This window comes from Hibiscus syriacus, unplaced genomic scaffold (assembly GCF_006381635.1).
Source record: "Hibiscus syriacus cultivar Baekdansim isolate YM2019G1 unplaced genomic scaffold, ASM638163v2 tig00110264_pilon, whole genome shotgun sequence".
NCBI lineage: Eukaryota > Viridiplantae > Streptophyta > Magnoliopsida > Malvales > Malvaceae > Hibiscus > Hibiscus syriacus.
Window position 1 is genome coordinate 2508243 of NW_024062653.1, and position 20177 is coordinate 2528419.

A 20177-nucleotide genomic window follows, 5' to 3' on the forward strand; every position below is an offset into this window, starting at 1 on the left:
AATAATTCGATACAATTGATATAGTTAAGGCAATGAGCATTTAAGCCTTACTTTTATTACTTTATAAATTTTCCAGTGAGAAAAATTACAAATAAACCGGCAGAAAAAGTTCCACCACTGGAAAAGCAATAGAAATAAAAAATCTAAACATAAAACTTAAATACCACAAAAAAAACAAATAAACAAATTGCTTTTATAAGAAATTAAAAGGAAAAAGAAAAGATATATTATCCTATTCTGTGCACTGAACTGAAGAACAAAAGAACCGCCGAAAATGGTTGCCGCGCTTCCACCACCGGCTTCATCTTTCAAACTAACAACGACGGCACCATTCCCATCCCCACGCGCACTCTTCCACGCTTTATACAAACCCCAAATTTTCTTTATCCCACTCGCCACTCCCGACGCCGACGCCGACGCCGACGCCCCAACCGAAACCGACTCCTCCTCCACCACATCAGCCGATTCCGACCCATTCGAATCCCGCCTCTCCCAAGTCCGCATCCGTTACAGAAGCGGAACCGGCAAGAAAGCGGAGCGCCGAAAATCGAAGAAATCCGGATCCGTATCCACTTCGTCATCGTCATCGTCATCCTCCATCTACCTCCCTCCGGTGCCTTTAAAAGAGTCGGTATCAAATGGGTTGAAAGTGGATTTCGGGTTCAGCCCATATAGCGAGAGAATAAACGGACGGATCGCAATTCTCGGGTTGACGGCTTTGGTTTTGGTGGAATTGGCTACGGGTAAGAGCGTGATAAGTTATCATACGCCGGCGATTATATTCATTCAGATTTATTTGTAGCTGCAGTCGGGGCTTTGTTCGTTAAATACGAGAAAGAAAAAGTTAGTGTTTGGCCACCTTCTCAATCTTAGTTCATGTTTATTCTGTACCTGCAGTTAATAAGTTATTTGTAGTTTTATAATGCGATGGTACCTTTATTATTCAACAAGAAATACAAATTTACTGACTCCTGCAATTTTTCTTTGTATCTTATCTGTTTATTTATGTTCTTGGCTTATAATGCTTGTTTGTTTGAGACTTGAAGAAAGTGGGAATGGGTTAGTGAATTACAATTAATTTGTTATGCATAATTTGCATGAGACGAGCATGGGATTTTCTTGCACATTGTGCCTAAGGCTCGACAACATCGGATCTTTGAAGCTCCGTTAGTGATGAACTGCAGTTGCATGAGATGCTGCAACCAGGGGAGGAATGTGATTCTGTTTTAGTTCTCTGGGTGCAAACACTTCGGTTGAATCAGCATTGGCAGGTACCGTTTCATCTCTGGGTGCTGCTGTTTTTCCAGGAAGGCCATTCCAGGCTTATCTGGATGCGGCAGATATAGGAATCGGGTCTCCAAAGGTTCATGTGCCGAAGGAGCCTTAAGCGAAGGTGATTGTGGTTTATTATGAATATATATTGTGTAAGATGTTCTATTTTTTTTTCATTTTTTTTTAAAAATTAGGAATTTTATTCAGAAAAGCATTATATAGGGATAATAATGAAAACATTGGCAAGTACCTCATTAAAAACCTCCCTAAGCATAATTGGATTGTAAAGTGTGCGCCCTAACCAACGTAAGCAATAACGGGACTATCCTAGAGCAATCCATTGAACCCCTCCAAAACTTCAACACCTATGAACTATATAACCATCGGCTAGATAAACATGGTCATAAGTGGCTAGCCTAGTATCCTGAGCCTTTAATACAAACAGAAAACACATCCTGACATCGCATTATAGCCCTTTAAGAGTTTCCGATCCTTTGCTGCCCAGAAACAACATTACCATTCTAAGGCTCCAAAACACTACACCACCTCGCGGCCACCTCACCTCACCCCAACGCTTTCTTTGCAAACCAATCAACCAAAGCATTACACCCTCTCGGAACGCAGGTGAGGTCCACCTTCACCTGTGCAAATCGGGACACAATGGGAAGAAGCAAGGAATACCATTCCGAAGGTACAAAGAGACATTCTGCAGCCAATTTACCATCACTTCGCAATCTGATTCAATTACCACCTTGAAGTTGTTTAGCCAAGTTGAAGCCGTAGTCAACTCTAATGTGTGTTCAATAGCCAATGCTTCAGCCAAAAGCGGGGAGACGCTCCCAATCAGATTCGAAAACGAGAACAACAGTTTACCCGCGTCGTTTCGCAAAATACCTCCAATTCCCCCAACACTTTCATCCGCTTTAAAGGCCCCGTCCACATTGAATTTGAAGGTACCCACAGGGGGAGGGCTCCAAGAACATAGCACCAGCCCCATCTTTTTAAGGATTGTATCTGTAGCACGTGACAAATCTGCAAGAAAATCCTCTTTCGTGAATGGAGCACCCTTAAACTTCGCTTCTAGCCAGCAAACCACTCGGACTTTGGCAGCAAATTTAATCTGTCTCACATCCGGCTTCTTCCCATTAAATACTAGATCATTTCTATGTAGCCATACTGACCAAATCACAGCTTGTGGAATGATTCCCCAAACGATTCTGCACTTATATACTGCAGGAAGAAGTTCCTTCCACGCCATGAAGAAATCTTTAGGGTCGTTGGGCAAAACAGAGGAGACCTCCCAAACTTCAAGAAACCCTCCCCAAACTTTCCATACAATACCACACGAGAAGAACAGATGGGTTACCGATTCCTCACATTCGTTACACAAAGGGCAGCAGCTTTCTGACACCGTCATTACTCCACGTTTCACAAGTTCCGATCTGACCGGGACTCGTCGAAGAAGAACCCGCCATGCAAAAGCCTCCACCTTATAGGGAGCAATTCCTTGCCAAATAAGCGTCTTCCAGTCAAAATCCGCCCTGCCCGACGGGTACTGAAGATGAGTAATTGATTGTGATTTGGCCATTTACTTCACTTGGACTAACACTTTTTTTTAGCGTTGTGCCCTGGACAGCACCAGACCTACGATGCTCCAGTAGTTTCATGAGATTCAGCAACAAGATTGTGATGGTGCTATAGTTCTCCTTACGCCGATATTTGTGTCTGATGCTTCAGTTGAATCATCTACTGTATCTCATGATTGGCTATCCCATGCTCTTCATGATACAGTGGAACAAGATGCTTATGATTATTGGTAATTGGTTTGTCTAATGAAGGAGCCTCAACCCAAGGCGGATGGAACACCTACATCAAGAACTTGATATTTTTTAGCCTTTCTTTGAATTTGCATCAGGATTTTTGTCAAAGGCTTCAGTTGAACCATCTGCTTTATTTTCATTTATATCCGGCAACTTTGTTAGAGATGATCTGAGCCTGCTGTTGTTGGATATGATCAGAGCTCTGATAACTTTCCCGTTAAGGCCAATGCTGCTGCTGGCTCTTGTCGGCGTTGTCGTGACTGCTCGGCCGTTCAATGCACGGCCTGGTTCTGTTGATGAGCATCCGTCAAAGGTAACCCTTGAGAAGATTGGCTTTCTTTTTAAAATTTTCTGGGAACTCAGCTCCCTCTGTTTTCTCTCACGAACTTGGTGGTGTAGTTTGGTCTTTAGTCTCTTTGATATTTATTAAATATGAAACCAGAATATTACAGTGAAAGATGATGCTATAACTTAGCATCATTGCTTCAAGGACAAAGCGATACAATTGCACTTAAAACCACACTAGTCCATTGGTTTCTGAAGTAGATTTGATGCTCTCCCAATGCAACTTACATGCTCTCAAGATAACTTATTAAGTATCTTCAGCCTTATTATACATAAAAATTAACATACATACATATTAGTACACAAGTACAATTTTCTTTTTCTTTTCCCTCTTTTTACCTTGCATCTGAAGACAATACAAGTGTTCTATCACTGGCAACAAGATGACTTTGGTTTATTTGAAGCTTTCCTTACAGGAACATTTTCGCCCCATGCTTCAGTTGAATTATCACGCTCTTCATGATACAGTAGAAGACGACGATGATTATAATTATTGGGATTCTGTTCATGTGTCAAATGAGCCTCAACCCGAGGTGTTTGAGAATGGGAACTCTGATAACCACTAGGCTGAGCATCTCTTGAATGACCAGTAACAGAAGCCGAGTGATCTGAAGCAACTTTGTTAATCAAAGACGAATCATCGTTTACTGCATATGCTTCTGAAGGTGTATCTGTAACTGTAGGCTGCTTTTGTTTAAGATGATTGAAGCTCTGATAACTTTTCGGAGGCTGATGCTGTTGTTGAAGATGAAAAGAACTCTGATAAGTTTCTCGAGGCGTGTGCTGTTGTTGAAGATGATCAGAACTCAGAGAACTTTTTGGAGGCTGATGCTGTTGTTGAAGATGATAAGAACTCTGATAATTTCCCCGTGGAGCCTGAGGCTGTTGTTGAAGATGATCGGAACTCTGATAACTTTTCCGAGGCTGTTGCTGTTGTTGAAGATCATCAGAACCCTGATAACTTTCCCGAGGAGCCCAACGTTGTTGCAGGAGGTGATCAGAACTCTGATAACTTTCCTTAGGACAATGTTTTTGTTGAAGATGTTCAGAACTCTGATTACTTTCCTTAGGACGAAGTTTTTGTTGAAGATGATCAGAACTCTGACAACCTTCTCGAGTTTGATGCTGTTGCTGTTGTTGATCAGAACTCTGATAACTTTCCTTAGGAGGATGCTTCTGTTGAAGATTATCAGAAATCTGATAATTTTCTCGAGACTGATGCCGTTGTTGAAGACGACCAGAACTCTGAAAACTTTCCTGATGATGTTGTTGCCGGCTCTTGCCGGTGTTGTCACTGCCCAGTCGTCCGTCGCTGTAATCGTCAACCTGGTTCCTTTGATTAGCATCCATGAAAGGCGACCCTTGAGAAGACTGACTCATCTTTTTACAGTTAACTCAACTCCCTTGTTTCTTTTTGAAACTTGTTGGTCTGGTCTGTTGTCTTAGTTTCTTTGATATTTATTGAACATGAAACCAGCATTTTAAACTGAAAGATGATTAATTAGCTTCATCGCTTCAATAATGGATCAAGAATAAAGCGGTCTGTTCGTAAAAGTAAAAAGAATAGAAAACCCACCATGCTTGTATTCGACACCTCATCAAACAACAGCTGTGGAATTTTTTTTTGGATTAACGATGTTGAAGCGTTGCAGAGGTTCATTTATGGGACAATTCTCTTAGTCTAATTTGTTTCAATCACAATGTTAAGATTCAAGTCTCTAACCTTCTCAATAATTTTGAGTGCAGCAACTGAGTTTGAACCCTAAAGTGTTTTCGATTCGTTTAATCTTACAGGTGGTGATGTAATATTCCACGACTGTATTATTCGGTTTAATCTTTCAGCATCATTTGGTATTGGTAATGTAAGAATATCATTAATAAATATTATTTGAGAATATAGAAAGATAACGTTATTACCATATACTTCTTAGGTAACAAAAGATTACTAATAGCAAATAATGATAAAATTGTCCAGACATGGTGATGACTTTTTCTTTTCATGTAGAGTGTAAAAAAAGGATTTGTTTTTTTTAATCAAATTGTGGTGGTTATAGTAATTGTCAGATGATGTCCCCATAACACGATATCTTCTAAAAGATGTCTGGACAACATAACGTCTTTTGAAAGACGTCCAGAAACAAAATGTCTTCCTCCTAATTGTATGCACACATGATTACATAGAATGGTACAGTCTCGTCAAAGACGTCTTGCCGTTCAGACGTCTTCTAGAAGATTCATCCATCTAAGCCTCCTCTTGAGAATACTATGACAACCACACTAAATATTATTTTTCATCACATTATTCAAAAAAAATGTTAGCAAATATTATTTTAGATAATTTAACTTTAAAATTTATTCTTTATTATCAATTTTAATGTTTTCAAATAACATACAAAATAAAAAGAAAAATGGTGTGGGAGGTATTATCATATGATCAACTTTTAAATAAAAAATAGATAATTTAGTTATGTTATCATAGATATATGTTTCGTGAATTAAACACTCTTAAGTATATTTTGGTGTAGTCAGCGGTGGTGTGGGAGAATATAGATGGTATAAAAATTAAATTATTATATTTTTTCGAATAAATGTTCGATATATTGGTCTATTTACTTTTTAAATTATATATATATATATATATATATATATATATATGTACATTGGATATAGTTCATGCAAATATGTTTTTTTTTTCTTCTTGAAAAGAATAGGGGTAATGGGATGAGATTAATTAAACCTCATATCACATTCTCCAAAAGTTTATTCTTGAGGGGAAAAGAAGAAAGAATATAAGTTGGTAATTAGCATAAAATATATACATGCGTTTATTATTATTTTAATAACCAATAAAATATATGTGATGATTTTAAGCTTCAACATAATTTGGTACATTAAATTTAAATAAAATATTAATTTAATTTTTAAACTTTAGATGAATTTTAACTCCTAAATTTTATATAAAATATCAATTTAACATCCGAATTTGATCAAAGTCTCTCACCATCATCATAGTTGGTCACCGTACAATCGTTGTCTTAGATGATTGTTGGACCTTAAAAATTTTAATTCAATCTCTTTTTTCCTCCTGAACACCAATCAAATGCCAGTTTCACCTTAAAATAACCCGAACTCAACAAATCTAGCCTAGAATCTTTTGACTTCTTTTAAACTATAATAATAAATGTACCATTGATATTCCTTTAAAAATAAGTACACCAAAAATATAAATCTATATCATAATCAAATGCATATTTTTTTATTTATTTATGACATTATTATGTTATATTTTTTTTATCGTATTTATAAGCTCAGTTTTATTTAATCCAATTCAATTATTGTAAATCGGATTAGATTTATGAAAGTTAAATATGGATCAATTAGAATTTAGATTATTATTATTATTATTATTATTATTATTATTATTATTATTATTATTATTACAGTTTAAATAAGATCGAATTGGATCGAAAGGTGTGCATTGTATAAAGAAAAACACTCGCGTACATATAAGGTTTTACTTCACTCGGACCAGCATTTATCATCCGAAGACAACATTAAGGGTTCCATCACATAATCACTTGCAATTACAAGGTGAAGACTTATTATTTGAAAATATTTATAGTGCGTTTATAATTAAATTGTTTTATTAATTTTTTAATAACCATATTCTTAGAAATAATCTTACGTTTAAAGCTCATTATTCAAAATTTATTATATATCTTAAGGCTCATTATACACATAACATAACATCTATAGTACGATTATTTCATTTGTAGGAGAAACGAACACACATTCGTATTACGTTTTATTTGACTTGGACGACGGGTTTATAAAGTGTTCTATGACATGTAACAAGGTGAAGGCTTTGGTTGTCTTACAGTTCTTCTTGGAACAATATTATTTTCAATTATATAATCAATCTGATCAGAATTTTGATAACTTTTCAAGGGTCGATACTGAAGTTGAAGATGATCAGAACTCTGATAACTTTCAGAAGGTCGACTCTTTCGGTGAAGAGAACTCTCATAACTTTGAACATACTCTTCAAAATATTGTCGAGGCAATTGTTGTTGAAGATGATCGAAACTTTGGTGACTTTCCATATGTGGATGTTGTTGAAGATAACTAGAATTCAGATAACTTTTAGGAGGCCGATTCTTTTGATGAAGAAAACTCTCGTAGCTTTGAACATACTCTTCAAAAGATCGTTGAGGCAACTCTAGCTGAGGATGACTAAAACTCAAACTTTCAAGAGTTTGATGTTGTTGTTGAAAATGATTAGGACTCTGATAACCTTCAAGAGATTGATGTTGTAGTTGAAGATGATCGAAACCCTGATGACCTTTTGAAAGTCAATATCGACAACTCTCATCATCGTCGATGCTTGATCGTCCATCATCATCATCTTCGACCTTGTTCGGTTGATGAGAATCCATTAATGGAACTCTAACTCCCTTGTTTCTCTCAGAAATTAAGTTGATTTGGTGCCTTTGATTTCTTTGATATTTATAGAATCATTTAGGGTATTGCTTCACGTTTAAGTTTTAATAGATAAATTATTCTAGTGACACATGAGAGCACAAACAATAGGGAGGAATTTCGTTTAACAATATAAATATTCTCGCGGGTTAACTAATTTTAGATTTAAACTTTTAATAAATGATTCATATATTAAAAAAATAAAATAAAATATTAATTGTATCACATTAAATAATGAATAAATAATATATTATCATGTGACACTTCTTTACTATAACATATGATGTAATTGGACTACGTCATATTACTGATGATGTTACTTAATCAATAATAATAATAATAATAATAATTTATGATTTTTAAATACTAAATGATAAAAAGAGTATAATTTTGGGACCAAAGATGCTGAATCAAATCAAATATGGCAATCTTATCTCATCTTTTGTTTATTTATTTAATAATATAAGAAAGAAAAGGATGTAATTGGAATATAAGAGAGACTGAAGGGGGCATCTTGTACAGTAAGTTAAATGCTATACCTTAGCCTTTCTGAATAAAGATTCTGTCTCCATGACTCCGACTTTGTTGGATTTTTGCTGTATACTCATTATATAAAAGGGTTAACTACATAAGAAATCACTTATGTTTATGTTTTGTCCACTTTTGGTCACTGATTTTAAAAAACATAATATATGGTCACTTTCGTTTTTATTTAATTAAGATGTGATCAACCTGAGTTAATTGTCGTTAACATCAGTTAAATATTTTGATACAATCAGACATTTGGTCCCTTTTATTTACATATTCTCTCAATTTAGTCATACATTTAATAAATTAAAATAAATTTAATCATTTAATCGAATGATGCCACATGTCATGCCGCGTAGGGGTGAGCGTTCTATAGATCCGAGTCGAGTTGAGCAAAAAATGTAAATTATTCGAGTTGATGAGTCTTATTTTAGAACTCGAAGTTGACTTGAAATTTTTTAAAGTTGAGTCGAGTCAAATTTTTGAGTTTCTGTTTAAATTTAATTATAAATTTTTATAATATTATGATATTATTTGATTCCAATTTAAATGATCTTTTATAACCATATACAATACATGTGTATTTCTTCATATTTTTTTCATATATGATATATATTTATGATATAGAGTCGAGGGACTCAACGCAAACTTGAAAACCAATCCACTAATTACTAAAATTATCAAGTTATTCGAGTTGTATTTTACAACTCAGTTTGAACTTGAAATTTTTTAGTCGAGTTGAGTTTATGAAATTACAACTCGAAGTTAATTCGAGTCAAGTTTTCAAGAGTCGAGTCGTAAAATCGGTTCCTCAAATTGAGTCAAGTTTTGCTCACCCCTAATGCCACGTGTCACCATTCGGTTGAAGGATTAACTTTATTTTAATTTGATATATTTATTTTCACCAATCAAAGAGTTACATGTGTCACCCTTTGGTTGACATAAAAAAGGGAAAGCAAATTGGGAGAATATTTTATGTAAAAGTATTTTATTTAAAAGTATTTATTTTTATTTCATTTAAAAATATATTTTATGTTAATATATATATACACATTTGTTTATGGAGGGCTTAAAAGGAGTGGAATGAACTTAAAGACATACCAAGTGGTTGGCTGGAAGAGTGTGACGACGACGATGCTTGCTTCTGATGGTGGCTATGCTACGATGGTTGTGCTGGGCTAGGGATTGGAAATCAGTTTGAAAGAAAAAGAGAGCTGAAAGATCGAGATTAATTTGGGCGTCTTCAAACTATACCTATTGGTGACCGAAAACCGACGACGACAGCGTGATATTGCGGTTGTGGTGATGGCTGCACGATGGTGGCTTCACTGTGATGGCTGGGAGTTAGAGGAAAAATTAGAGAAAATAGGATTGAAACAATTAGGGATTTGAAACCCGGTGGGTTAAAAGGATTGTACAATAACGACATTTATTAAAAAAAAAGCCACTAAAGTGCATGATTATTGCGATGTTTATAAAAAACGTCGTTCATGTGCATGACTATTGTGGCATTTACTGCAACAACGCCACTAAAGTGTATGACTATTATGACATTTATTACAAAAATGCCACTAAAGTGCATGACTATTGCGTCGTTTATAAAAAAAACCCTAAAGTGCATGAGTATTGCGCGTTTATTACAAAAAAGCCACTAAAGTGAATGATTATTGCGGTGTTTATCAAAAATGACGCTAAAGTTCATGATTATTGCGATGTTTTTGTAGTAAACGTCGCTAAGGTGCATGGCTCGCCTTATAAGAGTCAATCACGACGTTTTTAATGTCTTTGTTTTGTGGGGTTTTACCTGTAAACGCCGCTTTTTGTTCAAATTTTGTGGCGTTTTATTTAAAAACACCGCAAAAATGTCGCTACAGAACAATTTTGCTATTGTGTGCTACGCATGATTTTTATCATGCTTAACTAAGTTTTCAAAAGTCAAAGGCTGAAGCTATAACTCAATTCTGATCGTGACAATTGAAAAGCATCTCATACCCTTCGGGTTACATTTTCATTTTTATGGAATTAAGGATCGAAAATGGACCATACTTTTACAATAAAAAACACTTTTACTTCAAAAAAAGCTCGTTGGATTAATTGTGGTTTTGGTTAACAGTTGGGAGGAAGGACCGGTTTGTAGCACATTCGACTTCCTGTGAACACACTTAGTAGTGGTCCGCTAAGGGAAACTGAAATCGGGTTTGATTCTTATCGAGACGTTATAATCTGAGTCGGGTTTTTTCTAATCTTTCAATTGAGTTGGCGCTAATATCAATTGTTGTGATTATTCCATAAAAGGACTGAGATCTAAAGATTGATTTTGGATCATCATTTCACTTGAGAGAAAAATAAGTTACATGGGTTAGGCCCTGTAGACTGTAATCGGCATGAATCCAAAGCTAAGATCCTATTCGATAATTGACGGAATTTGAGGCAAAACGAAAGCTTGAGGCCGATTTTACCAAATAAGTTTTATCTCAATTACTTTCTCTATTTTCTTTAGATATAATTGTATTTTATTTTTTCTCTCAATAAAACCCCCTTTTTATTTTACTTATAATTCTCGTCCAGATCTAGATCAAAAGCATTCTACATAGAAATTTTATTTGACATAGAAATGACGCGTGTCAAATTGGCTTTACAAAAAAATTTTGAGGTAAATTTCACACTTACTTTTATTACCCTATTATTGACGAACTACCTTTTGACTTTACAAAAAATTTCGGCATCGATCCGTACTCCGACAACTTCTCTTTGAGCTGTCGAACCCAATCAAGCACCTCTCGCCAAGTTTGTTGTCGTCATTAAATTGGGGAGTATTTTCGTTCCCTCTTGTGCATTAATTTTCATATTAGGACAATATAACTTAAGTGAGGGGTGGAATTTACAACGAATTAATCCCTGCTTATTTAGTTGTGATTGAAATTGAGCTCTTCTTGATTTTACTTGTTGAAATTTATTGTTGTCTATCTCTTTTTTCACCTTATTTCTTTGATTTCCTTGTAAATTTGGATCTTGCTTTTGTTGGAATTTAGGATGCATGATAGTAATTGGCATGATTAATTGATTTTTCTTAAAATTTCTTGGCATTCCATGAGTTTGTTAGTTGAATTGATTGCATGACATGGTTCAATTAAACCTTTCATGTGAGTTTTGAGCCTAATGAGCATACATTGATCACTTTCTTGTTGTTTGTTTAATTTGAGTGTGTCGACTAATTATTTACATTCTAGAACTTGTAGCGTAATGCGTGTCGAGACTACATGATTGAATGTGATGCTTTAGTGTGATAGAGGCATTAGGATTTAACCATTTCTCTTCTAGAAAAAATAGCCTACCTTTTGTTTATTTTTCCCTAGTTAACCAATTTTGAGCCTTATATCATTTTCTTTGTTTATCACATTATTAAACAGAGCCAATTTTATTTTTGTTTTCCCTTTTTTTGTCACCCTTTTCACGACAAAAGTAAAATTGTTCCGCGAAAAAAAAAACAGAAAAAAGAGTTCGAAGAAAAATAGTGTAGAAAATTTGAAACTGTTCGAACAGCAGAAAAAGAACTGTGCAGTTTTTGTTAGAACAAGTACAGAAAAAAAAGAAAACAAAAGATGTTCGAAAAAAAGGGAAAAGAAAAATAAGAATAGAGCTTTTATTGTTTGATTCTTTATTTCATTTCTTTCATTTTTGTTTCCTCTATATAAAATTGTGGAATGATCTACCTTTGTCTTTAATTTTAACCATATTTTTGCCTTTATCCTACCCGAATCTTAGCCCTGTTACAACTTATTTAGAGACTCCTTGATTATTGCATCATATCCATACTTAGTAGTGGATATTATATTTAGTTACAAGCTTATGGTAATGTTTTAATTAGTTAGGCTTGAGCGATTCCTTCACCCTAAACACTTTGAGCGGAATGAGTGAACCATCTTAAGGTACTAAGTCTTTCTTCCTTGAAATTAGCAGATAATCAAAATGTCATGCTTTGCTTAAACTTGCTTTTAGTTGTGTCTTTGCTTAATTGTTCCATAATTTCAACATTTGCTATGATTTGATTTATTTGGAAGTCTTGGAAATTTGTGAAATAGAAGATGACAACTTGAAATTTTGACAAGTTAATTGGGAAATGCTGAGGACAAGCATTGAATAAGTGAGGGGGAATTTGATTAGTGATTAGATTAGTTAATATTTTGTTGATAATTACTCATTGATTAGTTGATTTTTATTGTTGATTTGGGTGTTTAAACTTGTTTTCTGTTCAGGATGTCGGATTCCATAAACAATACTTAAATGGCACAATTATGTAATTTTTTACATTTTCTGGAGTCATGGCTGGACTAGTGGGCATGACTTCGGCTGGCGTGGCATCCAGTCAGAATTTTCATGAAGACGGGAGACTCAGTCGCAACTTTGAATTTGAAATTAGGATTATCTCTTATTTTTAAGAATTTTCTTTTATTTTTAGGATTAAGTTTGAATATTTTTCAAGAATTATCTTTTGTTATTTCTTTCTTGATTCTTAGGATTTTAGAGTGTAAATACTTATCGGGGTAAGCTCAAAGGATCATCTCTCATATTACTTTGTTCTTTCTTTCTTTAGTTTTATAAAAGTTTTATTTTCTTTTCTTTTATTCTCTTTTCTTTTCACTTTCTTTATTTTCTTTTAAGTTTTCTTTAAAGTGCTAAGCATGATTTTTATTATGCTTAGTAAGTTTTCAAAAGTCAAAGGCTGAAGCGATGACTCAATTTTGATCGTGAGAATTGAAAAGCACCTCATACCCTTCGGGTTACATTTTTCAGTTTTCTGGAATCAATGATCGATAATCAACCATCCTTTTACAATAAAAACACTTTTGCTTCAAAGAGAACTCGTTGGATTAATTGTGGTTTCGGTTAATAGTTGGAAGGAAGAATCGACTTGTAGCACATTCGACTTCCTGTGAACACACTTGGCAGCGGTCCTTTAAGGCAAACTGAAATCGGGTTTGATTCTCATCGAGATGCTATAATTCGAGTTGGGTTTTTCCTAATCTTTTAATTGAGTTACTGCTAATATCTATTGTGGATATTAGTCCACAAAAGGACTGAGATCCAAAGATTGATTTTGGATGATCGATTTTACTTGAGAGAAAAATAAGTTACAGGGGTTGGGCTCTGTAGATTGTAACCGGCATGAATATGAAGCTAAGATCTTATTCAATGATTGACGGAATGCAAAAGACTGAGGCTAATTTTACCAAATAAGTTTTATCTCAATTACTTTCTATATTTTCTTTAGATTTAATTTAATTTTATTTTTTTCTCTCAACAAAACCTTTTTTTTTTATTTTACTTGTAATTCTCGTCCAGATCTAGATCAAAAGTTTTCTACATCAGCAACTCCTGAGTACATGTCGATCGATCTTTACTTTCTCTTTACTATTCTATTTTCTTTATTTGAGATTAAGGAATTTTATTTGACATAGAAACGACGCGTATCACGAAGTATTTTTCAGAATTCTATATCTTTTCCATTACCCACGTTCCAAATTAGACTTGCTTTAAAGGTCGGTCATAGTTTGTGAAGCCCTTTCCAAAGGTGGGATCCATTGCGTCTATTCAGGGACCATGGCAAATTCTCCTGTAACTTATTGTAAACCCTCAGACCGATGCGGATAACCTAATCTGATCTGGAGTGTCACATTAGGGCCATCGGAGCGACCCACTATAAAATAGAGGAAAATTTAAAACTTTTATTAAAACATGTAACTTATAAAATGATTTATCAGTATACAAAATAAAACAGATTTTCAGACTCAAATATTAAAACAAATACAATTACATGCCCCCTAATCACAAGTACCATACTCTGTAACCAACGCCGGAGGGATTCCTTTACTGAAGTCGATAACCACACTAGTACGATTCTTTTAACCTGAAAAGGGTGAGTAACAGAGTGAGCTTAGGAAAGCTCAGTAATACAGAACTACCGGAAGATGCTGAAGAACGTGTAGATACATATAAACATATTTTTCCTTATTGGTTCAGATATTTACAGATTTCTTTGGCTGAGCTGAGATCCTACAAATATTTCAGGGTAACAGACAATGAGCTTTCATTTCAGAGAAATGTTTCGGATGACTGAGTTCAGGAAATCAGAATAAGTTATCTAGTGTGTTCCCAAAAACCAGTGAAGAGATACAAATCTTTTCTTTTTAAACAGTAGTAGTTTAAAAACATATTTTTATTCAAAAACCATATTAATCCCTCCAACCAAACACTCCGTAATGTGTAGGTTCCCCAGAACCATACACCTACCTACACACTAAGTAAGGACTTACCCTGAGCCCAAAGCATAGGAGCCTGCAGTAACGATAACTTCTTCCAACAACACCCTCTCATAAAACATTTATCAAAAATCATATTATTCCCTCCAACCAACACTCCATAATGTGTAGGTTCCCTAGAACCATACACCCACCTACACACCAAGTAAGGACTTACCCTGAGCACAAAGCAGAAGAGCCTGCAGTAACGGTAACTTCCTCCAACAACACCTTCCTATAAAACATTTATCAAAAATCATATTATTCCCTCCAACCAACACTCCATAATGTGTAGGTTCTTAGGTTCCACAGAACCTTACACCCACCTGCACTCCTACTAAATTCCATGATTCCATAAATCATGAACAATTCATATTTTCTAGTGAAAACAGTAAACCAGATAACACATTTCAGGTAATCATAATTCAAAAACTAGTAAATTCCATTATTTCATAAATCATGTACAATTCATACTTTTCGATGAAAACTGTAATCGGAAATCACATACCATGTTGCCATGGTTCATAAACCAGTAATCAATACTTTCGTTAAAAACTCATTTGAAACATATAAACTGTCATGTAGTACATGTGGAACACACTAGAGGATCAAAATATTTATCAGATATTCTTCTTGGGCAGAGAAACAAGGATCTTCAGTTTACCGATAGAATGTCAGAATTTAGAATCACTATAGGAATAGTTCAATAACTAACGTAATCATCAATTATTCATAATATAACTTGAGCTGATAAGGAAGAAATGAAGATTCATGACATTTACAGTCGGCGTCGATTTATCAGATTATTAAACAGCTTCAAATGGGTATCTCCCAGAATTAATGCTTGTCGACTGGTCAATTAATTGTCCTTATAGGGTATTTACACTTTAATACCACAAATTCTAGTCCATATATCATATTCGGAATCATCGTTGAATAAATCTTCCAATGTTTTATTTCATGTTCACGCTTCACTATATCATGAAATGCTGAAGTGCTTGATTTGTTTGTGATCCATAAGAACATTACATCATGTATGCTCATTAAAATTTCCAGACTCATCCAAATCACTTACTTAATCCTTAGTCCTTGAGGTTACTTAATTCATTTAGTAGTCAAGTCCATTACAGTTACTTCGGGGTTTTTCAGGGTAATCCAGACGTTTCTGAATTTTATATACATATTGTACTTCCGTTCAATTTAATTTGGTATTCGTGATTAATTTGTCTAACAAATATCCATTTCTTATTACCGAATGCGACCTAGAGTTGAGCTGAGTACTTTCAAAATTATCATCGAACCAAACTTGAGAAGATGAATACACATTCAAGTAACATCTATGCCGTTCAGGTACTGACATATCCTTAAGATTGATCAACTCACTTAAGTTGTGTTCCATAATTTCTAAAGGTAGTTCAACACCTATGCTTATTTGGACTCCTTAATTAATCCAAAACATTTTATTATAGGCCATGAGGGTATTTTGGTCATTTTGGTGTTCAATTTTATTCCAATCATTACAGAGCTCGAGGATATCCCATAATTCCTAAGCTTGATGGTATTCTTGGGTCATTTCCATTATAGGGGTATTTTGGTCATTTTATAGATTCAATGTATTTTAATCTTTTTCTTCCGTCCAATCTTATCATTTATTTCAGTCATTTCGATCAATTTTGACAACAGAATACCCCCAATAAATTATTCTTCAAGTATTTACTCACTACTCGGATATTTTCGGGTCAAGTGCCTTCTCAGATTTTACAAACGAAATATTATGAAATTTCTGTACAAAGACAGGATCTTAACAATTAAATCCGTAATTTATCGAGTTAAGTACAAATTCTTAAAGTATTTTCTCATTCAGGGTCAACTCGGACTATTTTACCTCTCAGGGGCATTTTTTGTAATTTTCTAACCAGATAATTTCGATATTAGCTCTTAACGAAAATAATTATAATTTAAAGATCCTATGGTCAATTGCTTTCCCGAACATTCTCTGATCTTGAAATTATTCCTTAACAAACTTCTAGCGTCTTGCGCAAACCCTTTTGGCGTTAAAAACTAGTTATCCAAATTTTCTAAACAAAATTATCATTTCTTAGCACATCTGTAATTATATTATCAATATATCTTTCAAAGTTATTAACCAACTTCCAGGTACAATTCTTGTCATCCTACAACATAAGGGTATTTTCGTAATTTTACCCTACCAGAGTATTCTCATAAATTCCATCCAAGTACCTTTAACATTTAATCTTTGATGATAAAAATATAAGTTACAATCCATGGCTGATTTCTTTATCACTAATCACAAACTTGTAATTTAATTCTAACAATTCCTCAATCTCTTATATTAGTCATTTGATTCGTATTCAGTTACAGAATTTCTACCACATTCATATCAAGTGTATAAATTATTCAACTCCACAAAAATGACCAACATTATCTTATTCATGCATTTAACAATATCAACATATTCCATAAAGCATAAAGAGGTAGTAAAGTATTACCTCGATTCTCGTTCCATACTGATCGGCCATATAAATTCCATTCAAACGCCTTTGATCTTTAATTCAACTTCCAATATTTCCTCGGATCCATATCAACATAAATTACATAAAAAAACAGAGCTTAATTCCGAAAAACAGATCGAATCAGGTCATAAATTAGTCAAAAACAACTTAACGGATTCGGGACGTCGAAAACATAACATATGACTTTTCGAAAATTTTGAATTTTCAGTCAAAGTCAGCGGGTTTGACTGGCAATTTCGAGGCTTTCAGGTCCGAATTTCGAAAAACGGACTGTGGAATCGAACTTGGAACGTCAAAAAATGTCAGGATAGGTATACTCGGTCAAAGTCAAGGTCGTTAATGCCCGATCAACGTCGGTTAAAGTTCTGGTCAACTGTGGTCAACGCCGGTCAAAGTTCCGGTCAACTGAGTTTAACGCAAGTCAACGGCAACGTAGGTCAACGGTCAACAGTCGACCATTTTACCCAAATATCACCCTAACAGAAATTAATTATAAAATTAGCCACATTCTGTAAATATTTACGAAAACTAACACCCGAATTTTACACAAATACCACCTAAACAGAAATTAATTACAACCAGACGATGCCCACTCTCAGGGGTGGCGCGTGGGGCGCATGAACAGTGATACGGTATCGGAAAATTCCCGAAAAAATTCCTAAAAATTATTTTAAGGTGTTTTGAGACACTTACCAAGCTCGGTTCACAATTTTAAACGATGAAGAGCTCAATTCCGAAACGTCAGAAACTTTGACGGTATCACCCCTCCACGCGCCGCCGACGAAGGAGAAACGGAGAACACCGTTGGACTCGGAACGATGCAAGGAACACGATGCGGGAGGTGTAAACGGATGATCGGATCGTCGTGAATCAACGAAAAACCAACTGGAATCGAGTTATTACCGACGATACTTTCGACTTGAATTAACGACGAACGCTGATGATTCACGACAAAAGGTTTAAGGGGTTTTGTTCCTCGGTCAACAACGAACACGATGGTGGTTTCGGTTCGTCGATCGGAGGTCGAACGACGAGTAGATCGGAGTTAAAAGAAGAGTTGTTGGAGAGAGAAAACTGAAAATATTATGGAAACTGCGCACGGGGAAGAGTTTTATAATTCATCATATATAAAAAATGGTTAAACTATAGTTTTAGTCACTGAAACTTCCTGCACTTCTTAAAATGGTCTGCCAACTTTACGATTTTACAATTTAATTTCCAATTTCTTCCAAAAATACTAATTAAATTCACCTTTTATAATTTCTTAAATTTACGACTCTTACCCAGAGAAGATCTGTCTTAGTAATTAGTTTATAGGCAAGTTTCAAGATGAATGTCTTGTTTTGTTTGTTCAAGTGTTTCGGACCTTGATCCACTGGTAAGCAGAGTGTTTCTCAATTCACGAGGTGGACTCGACCCCGGTCTTGTGTGTGACCCCATATGAAATCACGTATTAATCGTTCGATCCGCTCTCAAATACTTATGCGAAGCAAGGTTGTCTGCATAATGTAGTAGGGGATGGTGGAAGGTAACGACTTGGCTAAAACAATTCTCCCTGCCAACGATAGTGACTAGGCTTTCCATCCTGAGAGGCGATCTCGTACTCTTTGGACTACTTGACGATATGTGACTTCAGTGGCCCGCTTAAGGAGAAAAGATACCCCTAGGTATTTTCCAAGGTCATCGTCCTCAGTAAAGCCCAGTCCTCCACTTATCAAGTTCTTGTGCAACGGTACATTCTTGAAGGAGAAAATGTTCATTTTTTAATACTAATCTTCTGGCCTGAGCTTTAGTAAAATTTTTGGATTACCTCTTGGATCACCTTAAGTTGTGAAGTATATGCCTCTGCAAAAAGTATCAAATCATCTGCAAATAAGAGATGGGATATGTGCGGCCCATTCGAAGCTAATTGGATAGACTTCCATTAGTTGTTGTGAACTTCTGTGTTAATAGTTTGAGCGAGTCTTTCCATGCAAGTACGAAGATATATGGGAATAGGGGATCGTCCCGTCGGATACCTCTCGATGGTTTGAAAGTTTCGGATAAATCATCATTTCAATCCACTTGCATGAAAAATGAACTGATACAGTTCATAATGACTCTCCTCATAGTAGTTGAAAATCTTATATCGGAAAGTGTATCTTCAATGAAAGACCATTCCAGGTGGTCATAAGCTTTCTCTAGATTGATTTTAATTTTCATCCAACCTTTCTTCCTTTCTTGTTTCGCATTGAATGAATTATCTCTTGTGTCAGAATGACGTTGTTTGTGATAGATCGGCCTGGGATAAAGCTCGTCTAACTTCCAGATACTAAGTCCGAGAGAAGAGGTTTGATTTGATTTACTAGAACTTTTGTGCCGATCTTGTATAAAACTAAACAGAGATTAATTGGTCTGAATTGAGATATTGTTTCAGGGTTGTTGACTTTTAGGAGTACAATAATGGGCTCTCCTTCTAAAATGCGACGGACTATCTGTTGTCTTAGTTTCTTTGATATTTATTGAACATGAAACCAGCATTTTAAACTGAAAGATGATTAATTAGCTTCATCGCTTCAATAATGGATCAAGAATAAAGCGGTCAGTTCGTAAAAGTAAAAAGAATAGAAAACGCACCATGCTTGTATTCGACACCTCATCAAACAACAGCTGTGGAATTTTTTTTTGGATTAACGATGTTGAAGCGTTGCAGAGGTTCATTTATGGGACGATTCTCTTAGTCTAATTTGTTTCAATCACAATGTTAAGATTCAAGTCTCTAACCTTCTCAATAATTTTGAGTGCAGCAACTGAGTTTGAACCCTAAAGTGTTTTCGATTCGTTTAATCTTACAGGTGGTGATGTAATATTCCACGACTGTATTATTCGGTTTAATCTTTCAGCATCATTTGGTATTGGTA

General features: G+C 35.0%; 1 protein-coding gene and 1 pseudogene across 1 annotated transcript; one reads left to right on the forward strand and one right to left on the reverse strand.

Moving 5' to 3' along the window:
* The first annotated feature begins 217 nt into the window (after positions 1-217).
* On the forward strand, positions 218-968 carry LOC120115456 (annotated as a pseudogene).
* A 2629-nt stretch (positions 969-3597) lies between these two features.
* LOC120115471 (activating signal cointegrator 1 complex subunit 2 homolog) lies at positions 3598-5039 on the reverse strand. The gene is made up of 2 exons (XM_039136189.1): positions 4691-5039; positions 3598-4546 (listed from the first exon to the last, which is right to left on the reverse strand). Exons 1-2 carry the CDS (start codon positions 4815-4817, stop codon positions 3807-3809), a joined length of 867 nt encoding a protein of 288 aa, XP_038992120.1. The 5' UTR covers positions 4818-5039; the 3' UTR covers positions 3598-3806.
* Positions 5040-20177: the final 15138 nt, after the last annotated feature.

Bases quoted from the DNA above. Each gene is read 5' to 3' on its own strand.
- LOC120115471 (XM_039136189.1), bottom strand. From the start codon at position 4,817: ATGAGTCAGTCTTCTCAAGGGTCGCCTTTCATGGATGCTAATCAAAGG. The intron at 4,547-4,690 runs GTTTTCAGAGTT...AAACTCGAGAAG, and splicing joins GCAACAACATCATCAGGAAA to GTTGTCAGAGTTCTGATCAT.